This window comes from Athene noctua, chromosome 7 (genome assembly GCF_965140245.1).
Source record: "Athene noctua chromosome 7, bAthNoc1.hap1.1, whole genome shotgun sequence".
NCBI classification, from domain to species: domain Eukaryota; kingdom Metazoa; phylum Chordata; class Aves; order Strigiformes; family Strigidae; genus Athene; species Athene noctua.
The window spans coordinates 43,506,843-43,530,972 of NC_134043.1; the positions used below are offsets into that span (position 1 = coordinate 43,506,843).

General features: G+C 48.6%; 1 protein-coding gene across 6 annotated transcripts in view; it reads left to right on the forward strand.

The window, feature by feature from the left end:
* Positions 1-24,130, forward strand: part of NRP2 (neuropilin 2) — an 89,754-nt gene that overhangs the window by 15,104 nt on the left and 50,520 nt on the right. For all 6 annotated transcript variants that reach the window (XM_074911135.1, XM_074911137.1, XM_074911136.1 and 3 more), the window contains exons 3-7: positions 14,052-14,233; positions 18,445-18,675; positions 19,241-19,396; positions 21,257-21,426; positions 22,481-22,636. In XM_074911135.1, the coding sequence (XP_074767236.1) occupies positions 14,052-14,233; positions 18,445-18,675; positions 19,241-19,396; positions 21,257-21,426; positions 22,481-22,636 (895 nt within the window). The remainder of the gene's footprint in view (positions 1-14,051; positions 14,234-18,444; positions 18,676-19,240; positions 19,397-21,256; positions 21,427-22,480; positions 22,637-24,130) is intronic.

The window sequence follows — 24,130 nt, forward strand, 5'->3', positions numbered from 1 at the left end:
CTGGGGACAGCTGCGGAAAGGTCAGTGGTTTCCCCACGCCCGGCAGCTGGCCGGAAAAGGCCTGTGTACCTGGTGCTACCAGGATGCCAGAGCAAGAGCTGCCTGTGGAGAGCAGCTCCGGCAGCCAGCCCTCCCTGCCTGGAGGGTGGGAGCATCAGCCAGGGATGGACGCCGGGAGGTGGCAGCCAGGGGCGGTTGCTCTGTGCTGGTTGTTGCTATTGTTTTTCTGGAGGCACATCTGGGCTTTTATTTTTTGTCTGTGTCCAGCTGCATTAAGAAGTAACTGCACCCCCACCACCACCATCATGAAAGGAGTAATTTGGTGTAATTGAAGCCCCAGAACATATTTATCTCTCTTTTTCTCTCTTTCATCCATGCTCTGAGGAAGCACTTTACTTTGGGAAGGCACTTCAGGTTAGGAAAATTGGCCTCCTCCTGCTGTTGTGGCTCTCATGTGCCAACACAGCAGGGATCCCTGTTGTGGTAGGGTGGGTACGCGGTGGCAGGGAGTATGGGACCCAGGCTATTGTTCATATTGTCCTGCAGCTGTGGGGCCACAGTAATGGCAGAGCCAAAAGGGAAGTTTGATGCTATGATAAAAGACCTGCCTAACTATTCGGAAATAATTGTAATAGTCCGTCTGCTCGCCATTTCTTCCTCTCTGTGCTACAAGCGCAGCTGTTGCTCAGGCACTGCGGCCCCGTGCCATTGGTATCTGCTCTCTGAACAGGGAAGTGGCATCCAGTGGAAAAGAGCACGCTACTGCTGCTGTGGCAAAATGTTTCCACTCCCTGCATGGCATGGCGGGAGCTGGGCAGCCTCATGCATGTCAGGGTTTATTTGTGATCCCAGGAGCGACCTGAACCCTTTGCAATAGGTGTGCAACAGGGGTAGCTGTCCCCCAGTTTGTGCAGTCACGTAGCTGAGCTTCCTCCTCCTTCCTGATCGCTGTTTTGCTGTTCTGTCTGCGCTGCTTGCTTGGAAAATCCAAGTCAGAAACCTCAGCTCTGAGTGAATCACAGCATTTATAACCAATCACCTTTTCCATTCATGCCTCCTCCCTACTGCTGGGCTTCTCTTTGGACCATTAAAAGTTCCCTCCCAAGATTGGCTACTGACTCTGCTGTCCCTGGCCTCACTTGGCTGACTCTGCCAGAGGATTAGGCTGGGCAGAGCTGCCGTCAAGTGCCCGGACACTGTTGTACACACACGGCAGAGGCACGCTCCCTCCAGACTGCAGTGGATGGGCTCATGCTCCCCCCGCAAGCAGAAGACTTTTCAGCTGAGTCATAACATCTGCACCAGAAGAATGCTGCTCTAAAAAACAAAAAGTGCAACCCATAATCAGATCACGCCGGTGGGTTTTTCTGTAGCCCTTTCCAACACATGCTGCAACTGGGTTGCGATTGGTGGTGCCCCTGCCTGGGCAGGATCTGGGGGACTGCTGCCGTGGCTCGCAGCCCCCTCTGGTGGCATACGCCAAGTGCTGGCAAAGGTTCCTGGAGACGGGGCTCAGGACTCCAAAAACAGGCAGGAGCTGGCAGACTGGAGACAGCCTGGAGCTGCACAGTCAGGCTCTTCCTCCTGACTTTGGCTCCCCATGTCAAGCCCTGGGGGTTTCCAAAAACAGAAACTGGAGCTACCGTAATGAGGAAATTTATGCAGTTGTCACTGTGAACTCGTAAGTCCGTGGTGGTGCCAAAAGACTTGAACCAAGTTCAGCATCCTGATGTGTGCTAGATACTGGGCAGACATGGCAGGAGATGCCCCTGCTCCCAGCCTGAAGGGCAGAGGGGACCAAGGTTTGGCAAGGGTCACCTTGGCACCACGCTCCCAGTGCCCACCTCTTGGAGCACTGCCTGCCAGGGGACACTGGCAGTAACATGCTGATGTTTCCAGGCCACAGTACAAAGAGGCATGCGGGCTTGGCTAGCCAGTGAAGGCCTCTTCATGGCAGCGTGGCCATCTCCTCTGCTTCCAGGAGGTTGGGCACTGGAACAAAACAGCTCTTCATCCTTCCTAGAGAGCAGCAGAGATGCTGGCCCAGATCCTTTGCTCAGGTGGCAGGGGGAGCTGCAGCCAGCCCCAGTGCCCACAGACAGGCAGGCAGCTGGTGCCTGCAATGTTCAGCTTGGCTTTCTTGACTGTGTCCTTCAAACAAGATAATGGTATTGCAAGAAGCTGTCTCTCCATCAGCGAAGGTTAAGAGTAGACAAGGCAGCAATTGTGGACAGCTAATTAGTAAATGTTTTGAGAAGTATGCATAACTAGCTTGTTAATAAACATTTCTGAAACAATACAGTTCATCTTGAGATTGGGGAAATGCTCAGAAAAGAGAAATACATGTGGAGCACTACAGAATACCAGGGCTCGTGGAGGTTCTTCACTGGGATGCAAAGGGAAGTGACTGCATCTCCTGCAACACTGGGGAAGCTGAGCTTTAACTCTGCAGAGAGGGGAAGTCAAAGATGAGATGTTAAGGAAGGCATTTGCTTGCTCATACATTTGTGGCATGGGTAGCCAGAAGCAACATTTCTAACGTACAGGAAATAATTCAGTCTGGGTAACATGACACTGCAGCTCAACTTGTCTTCAAACGAGCTTCTACTGTTTTTTAACTCTGTCTGGCATCCGCTGTATGGTTCATAATTCCCATCAAGCCCAGGTCATTTTCCGAAATGAAACGTCGATGAATGGGTTAGTTGTGACAGCGTTAGACCAGTGCATGAGTTAACAGCTCAAGGTTGTTCACATCTCTCTTCTCTGCTGCTCATCTGTAGGGCTGTGAGAGCACGGCTGTGCTTCCCTGTGCCCCAGAGCCTCTCCCTGGAGGGACAAGTCCAGGCTTTGCAGAAGATGATGGCCTCAAAGGGACTCCTGTGGAGTCTCCTATGTCCCATCAGCTCACCAACATCTGGTGCATAGGAGTCAGATCTGCTTTTGCACCTTGTTTCCTGTTGGCCTGATGACAAATTGAGGGCCAGCTGGTGACACTGGGAACAATAGCGTTAGAGATAGAGACCTCTCCCCCTCCTTCCTGCTAGCCAGGAGGAAGAGGTGGTGGTGGACTCACTTCTTACTCAGACTCTCTGGCCAGCAAGGGTCCCTCACAGCATCTGGGGAGGGAGTGAGCACAGGGCTGGCTGTGGTGACTCCTCACTAACTGGGTTCAGGATCCAGCTAAAAGTGTCAGAAACTGTGTGCCTTTTATGAGCGTGAGTGCAAGCCACGCTCCTGCTCCAAGCCCCTTGTGTCTTTGCTGACACCTCTTAGCGCAGATGCCATAGGACGGTAGTAGAGCAATCCCACTGAAATGGCCCGTTTATCACATAGCATTGAGATGCTCTCAGCAAAGCAACCAAGGCCCTTGGCTTCTTAGCAACAGTGCTCTGACTCACGGGGTGACACCATTCAGAGAGGCTCATCCCAAAGAGATTGATCTCAGGAGCCTAAAAATCTGTGGGGATATGAGTCTCGGTCACCTTTTTTGCATCACACAGTGGGGTTAGCAGTGCTCTCCTTATCATGTGTTTGCTGTCTAGATGTAGGAGTTAGAAGGTTTAGTGTAAGGAAAGTGTCAGAATGACATTTTTAAAATTACCCCTTTTTTGTTAAGGACGAGGTGCAAAGCCCAGTAAAAGCAGTGGGAGGTTTTACCTTGATTTCCATAGGAACTGGTTTAGGCTTTTAATGAGCAACTGTTTGCCTTACCTACATGCAGCCTTTTTAATGAGTATCATCTACTGTCAGGCTTTAACAGGGGAGTGACAGACTCGCCAGCAATATCGAATCTAGGAGTTGTGAGATTTGGGTTCTTCCCCTTCCCTGCTATTGATTTACTGTTCCTGCTTTGGCAAATCACTTTAAATTCCTAGCCTTACAAAGAAGAGAAGACCTGGGCATCTGCAGGCATAAAACTCAGTCTAGATAGCAACAGTGCACTGCACACTCCTCTCCAAAGGCTGCTGCGTAGCAGCATCACATAGGAGCAGGTCAGAGCGCTGCAGATGACGACTGGTTCGTTCCCAGCCTTTTCTGGCCGGGTGTGAATTCTGCAATTAAATATGAATGCAAAATAAAAAGAACAGACTGCAAAGAGCAGACTGAAAACAGAAGAAATTTCTGGTTGCTTTTGGCCAGAGCTCAGCACAGAGCTTATTTGAAAGAATTGGGGGAGGTTAGTTTTGAGTCTAAGACTAGTCTCCGTTTTCTTTAAATCAAGTGGCTGCACACCACCATTGAATGGCAATGTAATAATATGTTGCAAACCACAGTCTGGTGATCCTGGATTTCCTTATAAGTTAATAGCAGTCATGGTCCACTAATCACAGCTAGGATGTTTTATGCAACTGTCTTTGATATATTGGTTCAAGCACACCATAGAAAGCCTTCCTTATGCTGGCTTAGCGAGTAGATCAGTAGATCATTAGAAAAAGTGAATAACCCAGGGTTTTTTGCTGGTTTTTTTCCTCCTCTGAATCCTAAGGAATTCTTGGGATCTGTGTACAGCATTGCTGAGCCATCACAGTCCAGTAGTATGGTGGTGGTTTTAAAGTAGCACTGGGTCAGATATGGAGATATTAGCGTGTAATAATTTGCAAGAAGCAGAGCCTGAAACACTGGGGTCTGACAGCAGAAATTTTATGCCAAAGACTTAGTCCTGTTACAGACAGCATAGAAACTGGCAAGGCAGCTGCTCTGTGTGTATGCTGTGGCTGCCCCAAATGTCACTTCTTGCAGAGGTAGAGAAGACATTGTGGTCGGTGTTGAGAAAGGGTGCCCCCCTGTTTTTGAGGCGGAGTCCCCCTTTGTTGAGCTAGGCAGCACTCGCCCACTGATGGTGGGAGAGCCCCTGCGCTCAGCCACATGCCTGCTGAAGCTGTGCCTCATGCAGGGTGTTTGCATGGGAAGTGCTCAACGTATTAGAAACCTCCAGGGAACCCTCGGAGCTGGGGTTGTTGACGGATGTCCAACAAGGAGCAGACCCCCCCGACCAGCAGCACGAGGGTTAGAGGCATGTGCTCAGCTTCCTTCCTCTTTATGCAGTGTTGGTGTGAGGTTTCATTTACGTTGTTATTTTGCAGTGAAAAGGGAAGATGTAATGCCTGGCTCTCACATGTTGTGCCTTTGGTAATACTGATGTTTGGCTGATAATCATGGGCAGGAACGAGGTCTGGAATCTCCATCAGCAGAGGGGACTGACTCACCATTGATCTATGTTCACTGCATCTTGTTGAAGTTTTTTTGACCCATTTGATTTCTTAGGTTTTCTTTTGTGAAAACCCTCTGATTTTTCTGCCGTTCAGGAGCAAACATCTCTCTGTGTCTTTAAGTATGGCAGATGGGGATTTCTTCAGATGTCCAACAACTCAATTGATGGAGACCTCAGGAGACCTCTCCCCTTCCCTGTCCCCCTTCTCAGCCTGTCTTTTCATCTGCAATCTGGAGATGTAAGGGCTATAGTAATAGAGTGTCAGAGGAAGTAATTGATTCATCACACGCCGAGAGAGGAGTCTGTTGCCTTCAGTGTCAATGGAGCTGAACCACAGCCTGGAAGGGTGAGGGAAGCTTGTAAACACTCCATGGCTGAGCTGGCAGGACAAAGCAGACGCACTGCCGCAGCTGAGTGAGAGGGTGACACAAAGAGTTGCTTCAAAGAAAATCTTCCTGAACAAAGCAGTGGCAGGACCCTTGTTTGTGGATGAAAGAGGGATGCTCCCATCCCCCCGTTCACAGAGCGCATTAAGGAGAGAAGGTACCAACCAGCTTCGTGCAGCAGCCCAATCCGTCATCTCTGTCTCGGCCTGACTGCCTCTCTGACCTGCTGTCCCAGGCAGGGCTGAGCTCACCTCAAGGGTACCGATCAGCCCCTGCAAGTGGCTAATTCCTCCCATACCCCAGATAGATACTGCTGCCTTCGGGACCCAGCTGGAGGCTACCGCTGCTGCAAACATGCAGCAAGGTGTGATGTGTGCGTGGCAGAGCGCTCGCTCTTGTCCAGGCATTGATCAGGTGTGCTCCCTTGGAGAGACTTGGTTCAGATGGCTGTTGAGCTGCAAGTGCCCATATTATGGTGGGAGAAGGGAATAGGAGATGTTATGCTACCTACCTAGCATGCAAGGAGGGATCAGGTGCGTGGTTTGACTCAGAAACTGCTCTTACTACAAGCTGGCACAGTCGAGTTGCTGTGGAAGTGCCCAAATAGCAGAGGCTGCAGGCCAGCCTTGGCGGCAAAGCTTTGCTTACTTGTGTATCAGCTAATGCAAGAGCTGGACTGTGAACAGGCTGTGTCTGAGAAATGGTGGGGTCAGAAATCTGTCCCATGGTGGGCTGGTCCCGGGGTGACCATCCATCATTAATGAGGGATGTAGACAGCCCGAGCACAAGGGTGGGCTGGTCAGGGCTCTGTTCTTGCAACCTCTTTTATGCAATTGGTGCTTAATGAGGTGTTTGTTTCAGTTTTGTACTGAAAGAAGCCAGTGCAAATGAGTGATATGTGGAAAGCTGAGCTGCAAAGCTCCCATCTGATCCCAGTTATTACCAGCTCTTTCATTCTTCACAGCAAGTTGTGCCTAAGGCCATGACTGATACTCTGCCTGTGAGGTGCGATGGGACATCACTCGCAACAGCTCTGTGGAGGGTGTTTTCCTCTGGGAACAGGGCTGGCACAGCAGAGCCTGTGAGTGTCCCCTAATCCTCATCAGCAAGTGCTAGCCAGTCCCCAGACCTTCAGCCACCAGGGCCAGCCTGGCCCAAGCTGGGCTCCATCTCTATTGCCTGGGCTGTCAGGCACTGGATCTCATCAGGAGATGGGAGCCTGTTCACCTGTTACTCCCGCTGCAAAGCAAACAAAGTGAGCATTTGCCCCCTACCTCTGCCCGCTCCACTGCTTTCTGGCAATGAATTTTCCTCTCATTGTTATATTTTATTATATACATTTTTTTTCTTTCTGTTAGTGATCAAGAGCCTGTGAGTGGTGACAGTAAAATGACATAGAAACCAAAGTCTAATTTTTTCCACAGATGGATTGTGGCAGAAGGAGGAAAGTGCAAATGCAGTTTCTCAAGTGTCCTGCCTTTTGGGGTATGAAAGGGTTGTGAGTTGTTTCAGTTCCCTTAGAGCCGCAACAGAAGGCAGAATGCCATGGAAAGGGGGTTTATTCTTAACATGCTTTATATACTTGATTCCTGGTTTCACCATGATTTTTTTCTCCCCAAAGAATACCAAATACATATTGCAACAAAAGACCCCTGTAGCTAAAGATAGAAGGGTGAGGAATTTATAGAGATGGTTTTGGAGACAAAAATAAAATTAAACAGCCATGTGTAACTCCTGAACAACAGCCTGCAGAAAACCCCTAAAGTGCACATTAGCACATCTTGTTTTCTTATATAATGAACGGTTTTCCAGACATGCCCCAGATGAGAGCACTTCTCTACTCCAACACGACTTTCTGCAGTGATCTGGCAACGCAGCTTGAGGAAGGCAGCCTGAGGATGAACGGCAAAGCGCAGGGGAGACTTTGCTCTCCCGTCTCAGGGGGTGCAGCAGCATGCTAGGAGCTGAAATTCCCTCCTGAATCAGAACTTGCCACAGGAGCAGTTTGCAGCTATGTTTTATTCTTCCCTTTGCAAGATGTATTTTGGCTACCTTATTTTTTTTTTTCCACATAAGTTAGCAGTAACTGCTGAAAGACTTCCCATCAGTGCTGCTTGTACGGGGGTGAAAACAACCCAAGGAGTATAAATAGAGGCTATTTGTAGTTTCCAATTTTTGTCTTCAAGGCATTTTTGAAGAAGTTTTCCAATCTGTTAGGGTTATTTTCTCTCCCTCTCTCTTTTTTTTTTTTTTTTTCTCTTTGACTGTTTTTTTCTCATTTCTCAGAAATTCTGGTCAGATTTTTGTGGAGATAAGAAAATAATCCAAAGCACAGTGAAATGATTACAAAACCCCACAATAGTGTGATTACACAAGATGTAATTTGATACAACAAATTCAAAACAAACTTCTGAGAAATCCTAAGAAATTATGCCCCTCTCAGCCCTAGGCTTGGCTCTCCCCCTGCTGCCATCAGATTTTGGTCATTTTAGTCAGTGAAATCCCTTCAGATTCAGAGCAATGGTAGCCTATTTCTCTTTGCTGTTGCCAGGGGCAGTTATTTCCATCAGGGCAAAACAAGGGCAAGCTCTGCCTGTTTTGTGAGCATGTTTTGCCACAGCATGGTCAAAAGCTGCAGACTGAGACCAGATTCATCTCTCTGATGTTCAGCCACCCAAAGTCAAGGTTCAGTCAGTGAGAGGGATTTAAACTACCTCTGTCGTCTGTGTAGAAGAATGATTAATCCCATCCCAAGCTGGGTGTAAGGAGTCTGCTTCCACTGGGAGCAGAGGACATTTAGTTGACTAAAGCTAGGTATGATACAAGCTTTTTAGGTCTGTGCACAAATCTATATCAGGATCTGTGTCTATGAGGACTGATTCTCTTCTCACCCCAGGATAAATTAGGAGTGATTACCCTTAAAATGATGAGTTACACATGTGTAAACCCAGTTCAAGTCAGAGGAGAATCCAATTCATCTGCTGTATTTATAATTAATTACTCTGATTAAGGGCTGGCAGCTAAGATCAAACTTCATTGCTCTTGTTTCATTAGACAGTAGTGGTGCTTGCCTCTGCCATCATGGCTATAAAAAAAAATATCATTTGGAAGTCCCCAGTAGCTTCTGCAGCAATTTAACCTTTGAAGGGTAAGTTCTGCAGTTGCTCAAGCTTGCATAAACATCACAGAAAAGTTTTCTTGTCTTTCATAATGTGACCACCCATGAAATAAGGATTTGGTTTCAAGGTGGCATATGAAAGAGTGTGAAGATGGGTGGTGACACAGAAAAATTGACTAAGCTAGCTAGCATGTAATGGACATTAATTCTAGCTGCCCCTTGATTGTAAAAAAAGCACAGAGATGCTGGTTCACCATTTCTTAACTATATACTGCAGCTGCTATTTCATTTTTAAGAAACAGCCTTTTCTTAGAGGATGTTTATAAAACCTTAGGCTTTTTATGACAGTTTCTGAGAAACAAACCACCTGCCACCTTTTCAGAGGGAACAATGAATTTACTAGCTGCTGCGGCTAAGCAGGTTCCCCACGCCTTCCCCCAGCTACCTGCAGAGAGTATTAATGCCTACTGAATTTCACTAGAATTGTAGTTTCTCTTCCTATTCTCAGTAGATGCATTCGAGACACTGTGAAATACGATTCAAGCAGATCAGGGGTCTTGAAGGCTCAAGTCAACACTGGGCACTCCCGAATTTGGGGCTGTTGGCACGCAGTCAGTACCTGTTTGTCTATCTAGGCCAGACTCCTCCAATACAATATAATCTATCTAATCAAGGCTGGCTTCTATTCTTGGCTGTGCTGCAAACTTCCTGTGTGACTTTGTGCCAGCCACTGCTCCTCGCTGCCTTCCTACCTCCCAGGGTCTCTGAGGATCCCGTCATTGCTGTTTGCCAGGTGCAGTCATGAGCCCCGTGGAAATGCCTATAAATAACAGCTCAAATCAAACGTTGGGGAAGTTCAGGTTAGAGCCTTGTGACTCTCTCAGGCCCCGGCAAGCAATGGAACCTGGGCTTAGCTGTGTGCGAGCCTTCACCTACTTCAAATCATAGCTCCAGGAAGAGACTGAGAAAGCTGACAGCTAGGTCAGAGCTTGGTCTGGGGAGCCAGCCCTCCTCAGGCTTTGAAGCAAGGCTTGCACAAGTTTATGGATTGGGAGGACTCGCATTATGGCTGTGAACATACAAATGATTTATTTTTTGTGTTTCTCTCCATCCTAAGTTAATGCCCCTGTAATGTCCTTGAAGCATGTTTCAGGGGGGAAGGACTCAACATCTCTTAGGACCTGGGGCTGAGGGGCAATAGGCTTGTTGATTATGTGTGGAGTCCCAAAACTGTGCTTTGTGCCAAGTTGTGTACCTCAGGAGAGGAGCATCCAGAGGAATGGTGCAGGCTTTCTGGTGCTGCTCCCCAGGTGGGCCATAGGTTTTCTGGAGCTCACCAGTGCCTGGGTGGGCACCTGGGAGGTCTGGGCTGGCCTCGGGGATGGTGGAGCACGTCTCAATGGCTAGGGACCAGATTAGCTATTTCACAACAGAAAAGGACTGAAAAGGTGGAGGTCTTCTCCTAATCACTGCAACTGGGGCTTGTTTGCCTTTATTGTGTCTTGTAGACTTGTTTGGAAAGCCATCAGCAGAGTCATTTAGGGAAACTAGAGAGAAAGGAAAGACTGGGAAGCAGAGAGGGTTGACTGGAGGAAAAAGCAAGCAAGCAAGCATGAGTAATGCAGGCATTAGAAGTGCTTTATAATCAGTTTATAAAAGCTCTCTTAACATCAGCAAAGCACTTTCTATTAAAAATCTTTAATAAAAATGCAGCAATATTTGTAAGCATTATACATTTTCTGTTTAATTCTGTTAAACAGCTCCGAGAAGAGTGTCTAAGCAATGCATTTCCCTCCTTTCTCAACCCCCCCCATTGTCTGGGCAGTTAACAGCACTTCAGCTTTGCCTCTCTGTCTTGAAACTCCCTGGTGGAAACCTCTGAGGCGGTTTTCAAACCAACTGGCTGGCATTACCACTCAAGCAGCAGCTGAAAATATCCTGCTGGTGGAGCAGCAGCCAACTGCGGTCACCTTCCCTGCAAGAAGAGTTGGTTAATCCATTGACTGTACTTGTGGGTTACAAATGCTGCACCCTGCCCTCACATACTTATGGCTGGTTCATGGGAGCAATGTCTAGATGGGGAGAAGTGGCCATGAAATGTGCTTGGATATGTCAGCTTGTCCAGTGGAGGTAAAGCTGGAGTGGTCAGCCCACAAGGATGTTGGTGCACATTGACTGAAACAATGGATTTGGTTATATGAGTGAAATGCAAATTGCTGGTTGCTTGTCAAGACAGTCTGGATACCATCACTGCATAAATGTGTCCCACCCAGCTGTGCCCTCGTCTGTAATTATCTGGAAATTAAATGGTTAGAGTAGAAAGCATCCCCAGGGTTGGGGTTTCTTCCTTCCAGTTTTTCTTGTTGTTTTTCACACGGGAAGAAAAAATTCTGGAAACCATGCTTAAGCTTAACAGAAGCAAAGATCTGGCCAGACTAGATTTTAACATGGCCAGTGACCCAACATGAGGAGAATGGGGTTTATCAGCTTGTTTGATTGTGGGCCAAGGCATGGACATGACTGAAGCACATGATGCCAAAAGAGTCTGTGGTGGGGATTAGTCAGTGTTCTTGCTGAAGTTTGAAAGTTTCATGGTTTGGACCAGATGTCTTCGCTGTTTCATTTTGAAAGCCTAAAGCTTAATTGCTATGTTGGAGAGCAAGTAGGTGCTCCTGCTCATCTGGGCAGAGGTTACCTCCTGAGTGTAATACTCTCCCAATTCACACTCTGTTTATATGACCTGAAGAAAGAGTTTTGCCTCATGAGGAGCAGAGGGTTTGGGCCAACATTTTTTAACTAGGGAAGAAAACTCTTGTGCATTTATATTCATTTTATGTTTGGCAAAAATGATTCCCTGACCTTCTCCTAGGGGCTTTTTTAGTTGTTTGTAACATTTGATTTATTAAGGATTAGCTCCAGTAGGAGAAAGCTCAGTTAGATGCTTGGATGAAGCCAAACAGGGTTTAATTCAGAGAGGCAAATATTTCCTGATGATTTACTTACTAGATTCATTCTTTTCATTTTCCATTTGCAGATTGCCCATGAGCAGATTGCAATATTCCCAAATTGTGTGTATTATTGGAAGTTATTCACCCATTCAATAAGCAAATATTTCTTGGTCCAGAATTTGCTTCTGAAATTGCCGGGGCTCCTAGGGCAGAGTGGTTTGAGGCACCATGTGGACAGCACTAGGATGTTTGGTGTGTTGGCTACAGCAGAACCTGTGATCATTACAGTCAAGTTGTCGAAGTCTTGTACTGTGTTGGCGAGTTATAACCCCATGAGTACACAAACAGATGTGATTCCCTGGGATGCAGCTAACCTCTGCCTGTGCCATGCAAAAGGTAGCTTTTACAGTCCGCACAGTTAGCTGTGTTTTGCCAACATTCATGTTTTTGCCACATTATTTTTTTGTTACATATTCACAATTTCACTAGTAGCCAGTAGTCCTGCGGCACAGATGTGTACTTCTGGTGTGGAAGGGCTGTAAGGACACTGAAAGCAAGTAGTTATTTAGAGAACAAAATGTCCTTGCTGTTTGCTTAGCACTACTTTAAACAAATAGACAAACAAGGAGGAAAAAATTCTACTTAAAAGAAGCACTAACACTGTGCTCCATGTTCTTCCTCCCAGGGGAGACAAGGGGATCAAGCCACACATGATGGACATTAGTAGGGTCATACAGGGTGCTGCTGGACAGTGTCAGGGTAATAAGGGGTCACGAGGTGATAGGAAGCTGCGCAGAGCTGAAGCGAGAGCAGAGGAAACAGATCTTCATTTACATTGCTCAGTGTCCACCCACCAGCTAAGCCAAATGTTGTTCCTGTGTGAGTGCCTCTTCTCAAGACCGCTTGGCCAAGCCAGTTGCGTCTGTAATGAAGTTAAAGACTGGGTGATTGCAGCTAGCAGAGTGCTTGGTCTGGCGTAGACAGGGTTTCATCTGCAGGCATTTTGCCTCTGGCTCTCAGCCTGATTTAGTCCCAGAAAGGAGTGAAACCAAAGCCATCCGGGCCATCTTTCTTTGTGGAGGAGCACACGGAGTCCCTTTAAGTTTGTTTTGAGATTGTTGCCTGCCGATGTGTGCTTTGCAGAACAGGAATGAGTCACATGAGGATCATTCTGCATCCAGCAAGCTACTTCTCCTTTCAACTCTCCATTCCCAAACAGGAGATCTTGTGACAAAGAAGAAAGGCAGATTCCTGGCAGACTGGAAGTGCTTTTTCCCACCCTGGCCCCGTGAGAAGAGCTGCAGCATGTTGTTCAAACAGGTTGATACAAAGTGAATAAACAGTCAAAGAGAGATGGGCAGTTTCTGTAAATAGTGCGCTGGCCAGAGAGGAGGAGAAGAGGGGCGGGGAGAGCGTGGGTGTTAGAAAGCAGCCGAAGAACAAGATGTTCACGTAAAAGCTGTTTGTTTCTTCACAGCAGGCAGAGCCTGATACTACCTTGCCATTAGTCATGGCCTAGAAAATGCTAAGGAATCTGTGGGAGTTTCCCCTTCCAGCCAGACTTTGCGACAAGCTTTTGTCTCTGTACCAGGAGGCAGTTCCTCTAACTCTACACATGCCTCCCCCAGACCATTCAGATGCCCAGGAGCCATGCCAGTAGGCAGGTGGGACATCTCCAGGTAGGGCTTAGCAAAGGCAGGTTGGGGTTACTAAGTGTACAAGGATCAGGCAATAGTGAATGTGGCTCCCTAGCTCTTTACGCAGCACTTCTCATCCACAGGAAATCTTTGTTAGCACTTAATAGATCAGCATTACTGGCCAAGTGCTAAGTAAGTGTACAGCCGTGCTTGTTAGAGAACCAATGTGGTGTCAGACAATGTACAAAATAGCTACCTCCTCACATGGATTGAACACTATTGTTTCATGCTTGGTGTGTGCTTGGCCAAATCTCTCCTGAATAGTGGAATAAACTGAGCTGTGCTAAGTAACACAGTAGCACTTAAGGAGAGAGGTAGGGGAAGGAGAGCTGCCCCAGAAGAGTTGTATCTGAGCTTCTCCTGTGCCAAAGAAGTCTCGTGGAAACGGGGGAAAATTGTGTCCTAAATATTGCATGTTGGCTGTGGAGTTGAAGTGGATGTGGTTGCAATAAATTAATGATGTGAGGAGCAACAGAGGGAAAGACTTAAATGTAGCCAGACAGACAAAAGGGAAAAAATGTATTGGAGGATGCATGTTGTGGTGTGGTGTGAGTGATAGAGTCCCAGGTACCTGCCTGGAAGATCTTCTGTGAAATATACAGATATAAAGAAGTGTTTAGTGTTTGTTCCTGGCATCCTGAAGCGTCTCCCTGACAGATGGTTTTACTGCCATTTCACCTGCCTCCACAGGTATGACTACATCGAGATCCGAGATGGGGACAGTGAAGTGGCAGACCTGCTGGGCAAGCACTGTGGGAACATAGCACCTCCTACCATCATCTCTTCTGGCCCCTCTCTCTATATCAAGTTCACCTCGGACTATGCACGGCAAGGTGCCGGCTTCTCCCTGCGCTATGAGATCTACAAGACAGGTGAGTGTCTGAGTCAGTGCCTATCTCCCAGGCTGTTTGCCATAATGATCTTTGCAAGGAGATGTCTCTGGCCACCTTTTCAATATGATTTTTAGCATGTTCTCCAGAGATAAAGGGTTCCTTTGGTTTTGTTCTTTTTTAATTTAAGCGAGTCTGTTTCATCACATTTCCAAGATGATGTTACTGGTGCATGATAGTGCATTTTTGGATCACAGCGTGGCATCAAAAGCAGGATTCCTCCATAAATGTGCTCTTGTATTTGAGGACTAGAAACATGTATCTGTTCTTTCTTGCATGTGTGAAGCTTATTAGGGCTAAGAGGGGATTGTCCCTCAGTTAGGAGCGCATGGAGCTCCCCCTCCTGTGGAGTTTCGATTCAGGGCTGATCAATGGCGCTGTGTTTTCTCTCCCTGGAAGCCGGGTTTTGTAACTGGGGAGCTCTGGTTTTCAAGGGACTGCTGTCAGCAGTGCTGTCAAGGGTTGAGGCAACACCTTTCCAGGGAGGTGTAAGAGGAACTGTTCATAATTCTGTTTAATACCGAACTATTGTTGAGGAAAGGAGAAGCTGCCCAGAGGCATTTTAATAGTGTATCTGTCTAAATATTTGCCAGAATTGTGTGTCTGGGAAGAAGGAGGCTTGAGAAAATAAAACCCGCTCAGTGTGTGCGGGTGAGAGAGGTGTGCCTGCATGCCGAGGGAACAAGAGTGTGTTTTGCATGGGGACGTGGGCGCCTGCCCTGTGCCCACATTCCTTCGGTGGTGCGTTGGAAGAAAACACACATGCGGCTTTCACGTCATCGCATCCAGCATGAAAAAATTGCCCACGCCTGGTGAAGAACCAGAAAGGAGCACAACAGTGTCGCTTACCCCGCCTCTTCAAAGGGAGAGCAGGGAGCACAGGCACCAGTGCTGGGGCCCTGGCCCAGCTGTGCAGCAGGCGGAGGTGTGCAGGCAGCCTGCAACCCAGTCACAGGTAGATGTGAATGTGGAGACTCTGCTGCAAGAAGATGGGAATGAGACTCCCCAAACTCACTGTGAAATGGTGAGGGCGGGAGGTGTCTGGACATTCAGGTAGATGAGGAAAGTGCTGTTGCTTGTGGTTGCCTGGGCTATATAACTGGTCATTGATCTGTTGTGGTGCAGCCAGCTCACCACTGCTGTTTCTTAATGTTTAGGATGCAGATTAGTTCTGAAAGAGTTTAGTGGTTCATCTCGCTGTTGGGGTTTGCTGAGGCCAGTTGCCAGCGTGGAGAATGGCAAAGAATAACTGTTCAGGTGGGAAGACTGCCGACCTAGCTCAGCCTCCCTTGCCTTTCACTCCCTGTACACTGAGCCCAGCAGACTGTGCTGGGTTGTGCCTGTCCTCACATGGGGTCCATGCCATGAGTCGGGGCATGGGGCAGTGTGGGGTGGTCCAGCTGGCTGAGGTGGCCAGGCCAGGCTTAGTGTGGCTGTGGGAAGGAATGGCAGGCCAGAACCCTCTCTGCCTGGGTGGGAGCCAGCAAGGTGCCAAATTCAATGGGAAAAGGAGATTTTTGTTACTGCTGGTGGGGAGGGAGAGGAAGCAAGCGCTGGTCTGGGAGAGAGTGGATGTTGAGGCTGGAGCTGAGTTTGTGTCTCTTGATGCAGGTCCCTACAGAGCTGCCCTCAGGTCTGAAGTGTTGGGGCTCCTTTCACCACCACCATTCCCTGCAGAGAGATCCCCTCTCCAGAAATAGACATAATAGCTTTTTTCCAGCCACAGCCCAAAAAATCCAGCCTGGCAGGGCAGGTTTTGGCACAGGAGCAGGGATGAGCCTGTGATCCAGGAGCACTGCCAGCCCACCTCGTCTGCCTGGCCCCTGTCCCCACTCCAGGGTTCCCAGGGAGAGCAGTGGGCAGTGCCGGGTTTCTGTCTGAGCTGTCAGAGTAGCCAGCAAGGGTGTCACCAGCTTTAAAGGTCATTGGATTGCAATTGTCCACATCAGTAAAGGCAACGTGGCTACAGCTTTTTTCTTTTTTAAAGGTGACCTAAAAAACCCAACTCTTTTAAACTGAGCATTTATTTCCACACCTTGTGCTAAATTTCCCTTATCACATTGTGGGAGAGGAGCAATATGCATACAAACAACTGTATACCAGTCTTTGAATCCCCTGATGGGTATCAGTCAGCGGTCTGTGGGCTGACAAAAGAGCCACCTGCCCTAGCTGGTCCAGCCACCCTGCTGCTCACTTTGTGAGTCAGTTTGGCAGGGCTGGCCTGAGCTCTCCATTGCTGGACATCAAAGTCTCCTCTCAGGCTGGTCCATGCTGCCGAAGCCAGCATGACTCCGGTTGATTATCTGCAGCTTCCTTATAAAAAGCTGATCATTGTGTTTGCTGCTATCAGCCAAACTGTAGGCAAAGATGCCAAATGCAATAAGAGCCTCACATGAGGAAACTTGCTGTCTAATGCAGTGACATAGTTATGTCTCTCCTGTCTCTAGAGGACAATCCCTGACTCTGGGTTTAGTCTTTGATTTTATCCCTAGCTCGGAGCTTATGTTATTTTCCCTGTTTATCTATTTCAGGATGTTTGGAATGAAGTACACCCTTATCCCTGTTCATGGCATTATGCTGTGATTTGTGTTTGGCCTTATTTTTTGCCTCTGTGTTTTACCCCACAGGTTCACACCAGAAAAGCTGGCTGCTTCATTAGGTAGTCAATTAAGAGCCTCTCCTGAGTAGCTCTCCAGCTAGGCACTGCATAATGCAGTGTGGGATCCTGCTATTACTGCGGGCTGCTGGCCTGACTCCTGTAGGTTAATGCTGAATTGAATAACAAGTCTCCTATTAGTCCCAGGAAGGCTCGTGTGCTGCCTGGAAGAACCGGAGCAGAAGGATTTGTAGAGGAGGAGGGTGTCCCAGTAAAACTGAAGCAGAAACCTTTGCAAATGCTAATGCCGGGTTGCAGCGGTGGCAGCCTCTCCAACGTCCCCTTTTGCCTCTGATAGCTCCAGGCTGCAGATTTCTGTTGCCTATTGTCCTGCCTCCACAGTGCAGCAGTTTCAAAGTCACCGTGGTATGAATTCCCCTTTCCCCAGCCACCCCGAGGCACCTTGTCTGTATGAGAGGGGGCACGGAGCTGGCCTGACTGCAACCGAGGCCAGTGCTGAGGTCAGCAATAAATAAGAGGCAACATTGTCTGCCCTCCTCACCACGCAAAGGTCTTCCTTAAGCATAGAAATAACTTGCATTTCTGGTGCGGATGGTTCAGTCTGTGAGAAAGAGGCCTCTGTTCCTCCTCTCAGCAGAGATCTCTCTGCCATGGCCCCTGCTACCCCGGCTCTTGCTGTAGCCATGTTGTGGGGACATATGCTGGAGCTGGCCCTTGCATGGGTCTCAGGAGGCCACAGGCTAACTGCGCACTTCCCAAGGGTTTCCAACTAACAGAGGAGACATTGGCACCCTCCCCGGGGCCCTTTCACTGTGTAAATATTTGTGCTTCCTGATTTTCTTGAGAGGAAACTGAGGCACAGATGTCTGTGTTGGAGGGGTGAAGGTTGCAGGAGATCAGCCCCTGGGGACAGCCTTTCCAGAGATGACATCCCCATTACTCCTCTCTGCCCTTTCCCAGGCAGCCCCCTCCCCAAACAGGGGCTTCTCCATCAGACCTGGAGCTGATGCGACATGTGGCAGCGAGGACTGCTTACGGCAGCCCCCTGCATGCTGGCTGACCCCTCTGCAGGCTTTGGGGCAACGGACATGGGCCTCCTGTCAAGTTGTTGTTTGGGGGCCAGCTTACAGTGGATAGGGCTGAAGCCCAGCCCAGCTCGGTATGGCCTCCCTTCCCCACCTGGGCTACCACACCAGTGTAGGGGACGTGGCAGGGTGCTGGCCTGCCAAATCACAGCTGTGGCTTTGGGTGCCTTTGGATAGATAGCTCTCCTAGTCCTGTTTTTGGAGTAGCTGGCAGGAGCATCATCAGTGGTGTACAGGTTACGTTTGCAGAGCTGTCTGAGAGATTTAGAACCATGCTGTCCACTCCAGTGAAGGCATGGATCTTGTTTTACCACCTGTGGAAAGCTGTGAAAAATCACCCTGTGGGTCCTTGCAGGAATTCACACAGCTCTTGGGCTACTGGAAGTGCATGCACAACCACTCTAAGCTCAAAATGGGGGTTCCGCAGTGTCAAGATGTTGGCATTAAGCTGCACTGTTGCTAAGGCTGTGGGTTTTTTCCTGCCACTACAGGCTCTGAGGACTGCTCCAGAAACTTCACTGCCTCCAACGGCACTATTGAGTCTCCAGGTTTCCCTGACAAGTATCCACACAACCTGGACTGTGTCTTCACCATCATAGCCAAGCCAAAGACAGAAATCCTCCTCCACTTTCTGCTCTTTGATCTCGAGCACGACCCGCTGCAGGCAGGGGAAGGAGACTGCAAGTACGACTGGCTGGATATCTGGGATGGTATCCCTCAGGGTAAGCCATGGGGTGCTGCGCTGCTGTCCTCAGTCTCTCTTAGTGTCTCACAAAGCTCCAAAGCTGTGCAGTCTGTGTCTGAATGCCAAAGATGTCTAACTTCAGACATGGCTGCAGCATCCAGCCTGTCATCGGGGTCCTCAGTGGCCAGCTGTGAGGACAGTGGCCTTGTAGAAGACTGCATGCATTACGCCCCAAACTACTGCTCTGTTGTAACCACTGATCTGAAAAGCCCCATGGGACACTTCAAGATACCACCAGTCCTCCCTAAGGGAGGGGCAGTGGGTTCATGCAGTGCTGGGAGGACCTCCCTACCCTATACCAACACTGAGAAACAGAGCAGTTTGGAGCATTTCCTGGCAATTGCAGAGCAATGCCTGCTGCAGTGGATAATTCTGCATGGCGTACTGCATGGCACCAGGCCAGCGGATGTAAAAAATAGCCCATCTCCAAAGCCTTTCTTTTACGCCAGTCTTGCTCTCCCTGTTGAGTGATGCCAATCTGTTGGTGACCCAGAAGGCCAGTGGAAAGCCAAGCATTACCTTTGCTGCTCTTTCTTTTGCAGTTGGCCCCTTGATAGGCAGGTACTGTGGCACTAAGATGCCGTCAGACATCCGCTCAACCACCGGTGTCCTCTCACTCACCTTCCACACGGACCTGGCAGTGGCTAAAGACGGTTTCTCTGCTCAGTACTACTTGATCCAGCAAGAAGTCCCAGAAAGTAAGTTGATAATGTCTGCATATGATTTAGGCAGTCGTGTCACCTGTTTTGCCCAAGCCTTTCACTTGGCACATGCAAGAGTGAGGAAGGCAGGAGTGTGTCCAGGGGCTGGTCCCCTACCAGCAATGCAGACAGCAGTTACACTAGGTGTGTTCTCTCTTTCTGATAGAAGTGAGATTTCAGTAAGAATCACACTTTATGACCTTTCTTTGACTTTTCACTTGCTTGTGAAGTCTTCTCAATACCTTTTGGGATAGAATCCTTCATGTATGTGGCTCAGCCCAAAGGGTTTAGCAGAAGACTTCAGCCCAGCAGGTGCAGCAGATTCATTAAGGCACAGGGGAAAATTCTCTCTCTCTCTCTCTCTCTGGTTTTCCAAAAATTCATAGCCCCAAACTACAAATTGGAATTTCTTGACTGTCTAATTAAAAAATGCCTAAAGGTCTAAGAATTTCCAAACAAAATTTGTTTTAGATCCCTTGTTAAGGGAGGTAAATTGATGTGGAGTGAGGAAATAAGTTGCGTGTTTTGAGAATGAAGAGCGTTTTGATTCTTTGTGATAACACTTGCAGGCGAGGAAAGATTCAAGATTATTTTCCCATGATATTTTTACATCAGAGCTACAGTTCTCGACCTCTTTTCACAGTAAACCTGTGATACAACAGTAGAAGCCTTCAGGACACCCCTCAGTCCCAGAGAAAGAGAGGGTGTCCCTGACCCAACACTGAAAGCTCGTGACAGAGAGCAGGGTAAAGCAGAGGTTGTGCAGCGCTAGGGCAGCTGGGTTATAGGATCTTGCTCCTTGACTGAGTTAGGAATGTTCTGCTGAGGCTGTGAGAGTTACAGACAAGCATGAGCTCTTCATCATTACCTATCTCCACACTCAGTTGATCTGTTCTTTAATCTTTCTATTCTGTTCTTTAAAAGGATTGGAAAATAAAATGTTATGACACACAAAGCTTAAGAAATCAAGCACAAGAGCTTTTTAAAGGGCCAGGCCTGAAACTTTAATAATACTGCTGTGATCTTAGCTTCTCCATCATTTCTACCCAGGGTTGACTTGCCACATTAAAAACAGGCAGTTTGGCAGAGACCCGTTGGTTAACAGCAGCAGCACGCTTGGGCCCATGTGGTATTTCCTATTAATGTTTTATTTGCTATTGTATTTACAGGACAGCTGCCATAAAAAATGAGAGATGTGCAGTAAGATTGAGTTAATTATGACTTTTAAAGCCTTAGAAGTGAGGCAGCCCAAGTGAAAGCATACCAGAGAGTTTTTTCATATTCTTGGCTGGTTAATTCCTATGGGCCTGATACACATATAGCGCATGCACATATACACAGACACTTCCACACATGCATCCATACTCTCACATGCACACAAAACCTTTACACCTGCCTGTTCCAGGCCTTGACATTCCTGCAAGTAGCACAGCAGTAAGCGCCGCCCTGTTGTGCCTGCCCATACTCCTTGCCGTGTCAATGCTTATATTTCACCTCCTGCCTTCAAGAAGATGGGGAACTTTGTGGCAAGGGGACTTGGGATATCTTGGTGGAAACGGAGGGAGGGAAGGGACAGAATTATGTCAAAACTGCAAAGATAAAGAAGATAAAGGGAGAATGATCTAGACTATATTAGTTTTCAGAGGGCCACACAAACATAAAGCTGCCTCATCTTTAATTTTTCAGTGCCATCTGTGAGCACACACAACCTGCAAGATGGTGCAGATCTGTTCATCTTTCCAGGCAGGCAGCTTTGCTTGGGGTTAGCTGGGGAGGATAGTTCAGGGCTGCCTTCCACTTGGGAGTGAAATACGGAGACTGTAGGCTGATCTGTGTCTCTGTGTGTGTCTGCTTCAGACTTCCAGTGCAACGTGCCACTGGGGATGGAGTCTGGCAGGATCTCCAACATGCAGATCAGTGCCTCCTCCACCTACTCAGATGGGCGATGGACCCCTCAACAGAGCCGGCTCAACAGTGATGACAACGGCTGGACCCCCAATGTAGACAGCAACAAAGAGTACCTCCAGGTATGCAAGCTTTCCAGCCCCCTCACCTCACTTCTTCCAAATGGGCTGTCGTGCTGTTAAACTGATCCTTGACTATCAGGCTTGTTGAGTTTTTTATTGCCTCTGTGGCTCGTGGGGAGCAAGCAGCAGGGGAGCTGCAGTGCCTCCATGAAATGAGATGGGCTGACTCTCCCATTAAGCATGCCTGCACAAGGGCTGGCTCGACTCGTTGTCCCTCTCCCACCCCCTCCTTCCTGCCTAAAACCTTGATGAACCTCCCAGCATATTGACAGAGACTGAGGAACCCTCTGCCACTTACAAAGGCCACTGACTCTGCCACTGGCCTGAGGACCAAAGTCTCCAGGGGGTGCTTGGAAAAACAACTAGAATAATATTTATCTCATCAGTGATGCAGGGAGCATGAGGCTAATGTCAGGTAGGGAGCTGACAGAGCAAAGGCTTTCCCTGGGAGCTGGTTATAAGCCACAGACTCTGTCTGCACAGGACTTCTGGCTGTGTCACATAGCCATGAGACCCTGCTTGCTAGAGAGCACTAGGAACAGGAGGTGGTGAATGTCATTGCCTCTAGCAGACATCTCATTCTTCATTCATGGCCGTGCTACTAAGCCAGCTCTGCTGACCTTTTTCAACCCACATTGTAAAAAAACCCAAAACAAAACAACCAAGGGAAAACCAAGAACTGCAGTACTTGCTAATTGGACATCATGCTTTTATTTTACATGGAAGAAGTCAGCCTCAGTCCTGTTTTAATGGACATGAGCTTCTGTGCCGATCGTGTTGCTTGGTCTGAAGCAGAAAGAAGGCTTTGTGATGGTCCCATAGGGACAGACACCAAGATCCTTAGTTACTCGTGTCCTGTGGTCCTATCTGCAAGCATCCTGCTGAAGTCAGCCGGGAGGGGGTTGTACCTGTTGAAATGTGGGCCCACAGATGGAGTGAGACAGACTGAATTTGCACCTTTTCATTTTTCAGAGTCTGAGGGAGGAACTAACTAGCCAGCTTGGGCTCTCAGGTGGTCACCACTGTCTCTCTTGTCCCTTTTTCCCTTGGAAAGGTGGACCTCCACTTCCTGACTGTGCTCACAGCCATTGCCACACAGGGTGCCATCTCCAGAGAAACCCAGAATGGCTACTACGTCCGTACCTACAAGCTGGAGGTCAGCACCAATGGGGAGGACTGGATGATGTACCGACATGGGAAAAACCACAAGGTAAAAGCCTTTTTGTCCCTTTTGCATGTGCCTTGGTGAGTCTTGCAGCCAACAGAAGGGAAGAGAACAGAGAGATTTTACAGGCCTGGAGGATTTAATCTGTGAGGGACTCTTTTTCTGATGAGGGCTAAAAGACTACTCTGAGCAGTAATAGTCCTTTCTCCTCTGCATAGCAATAAGGAAACACTGTTCCTTGGAAAACCTGGCTGCTGTTGCATCTTTCGTGGTGGTGAGAGTATGTTCTTTGACTGCAAATGAAGGAGAAAATGCTTTCACAGCCTGTCTTTTGCCCTACAAGATTCATTGAGTTTTTATGGCCGTAGCCCTGTCTGCATGCTGGGTTAACAATCACAAAACCGCATGAAACTGTAGTTCAGGAGTTACTGAGGCCTGGAAATGAAAGGGCACAAATCCTAAGAGGGGATTGCACCATCCCAGAGAACGAAATGAACAATAAATAATGAGGAGCAATTCAGGCTGCCAGAGCTGTGGGATCTGCACTAGCAGATGCGGTCAGCAAGGATGCATTGAGCCCTGGGAGCTGCCGCATGTTCTTGCCATGTTTCTGGGAGGCACACAGAGATGGGAGCGAGCAGGACTGAGGGTACGTATGGGTGTTCAGCCCTTCTAAGCCTTGCGGGTGCTGTTGCGTGGCACAGTGAGGCAAACTCGAGGTGGTTCACGTGAGAGTTTTGGCGTATGGGGTGAGAGGGGTTAAAGAAGCCATGGTGCCGGGCTGGTCCTGCTCTGTCGCTTGCCTGTGTGGTTGTCCCCAGGTTAAGGGCACCTTAACAGCCCTTCCCTTCTCTTCTATGGTGCCCACCAGCACGGCTGCTGCGGTTCAGGTCCTCCCCGTTGATCTGTCATAATCTGTCTGTGTGAACTCAGTGGCTGGGGTCCCACACACCTTCCCCCCACACTCATGTCCCAGCAATTTCTGCTTGCTCAGCACTTCTGTTAAATTAGCTGTCCCCTCCATTTGCTGGCACAGGCACTGCTGGCATGAAATGCAGTAGCGTGCCTTGTCCAGGATTCATTCAGACATTTCCTTCCCTTCCGGGCCATGTGATTTCCCCTTCCCAAGTGTGTCTCACAGTTCAAATCCACTCTGCTTCCCAGAATGAGTCCTCTCCGTGCAGAGGCCCCTAGCAGGGTCTCATACCTCCAATATTTGGAGTATTTAAGCTCCTTGCATGCCAGTGGGGTGGTGTTAGTCCTATTTTAGAGGTAAGGAAATGGAGGCACAGGGCAGCCCAGCACCACATAGGAGAGTCAGCTGCTGGGTTCCCCCAGACCTCAGGTGGGCTGGGCTGCGGCTCAGGGCAGCACTTGTGTATAACCCTAACACGGGGCTGTGTGCTGGTGTGGAGGTTCTGTGCATTTCCAGGACTTGCTGCAGCAGACCTTTCTGTGAACCAGGGGCATCTCTCCTCACCCTGGGCACCCCGTGGGAATGGATGAGTTTGAAGTCCCGCTGGGACTGTTTCTGCAAGC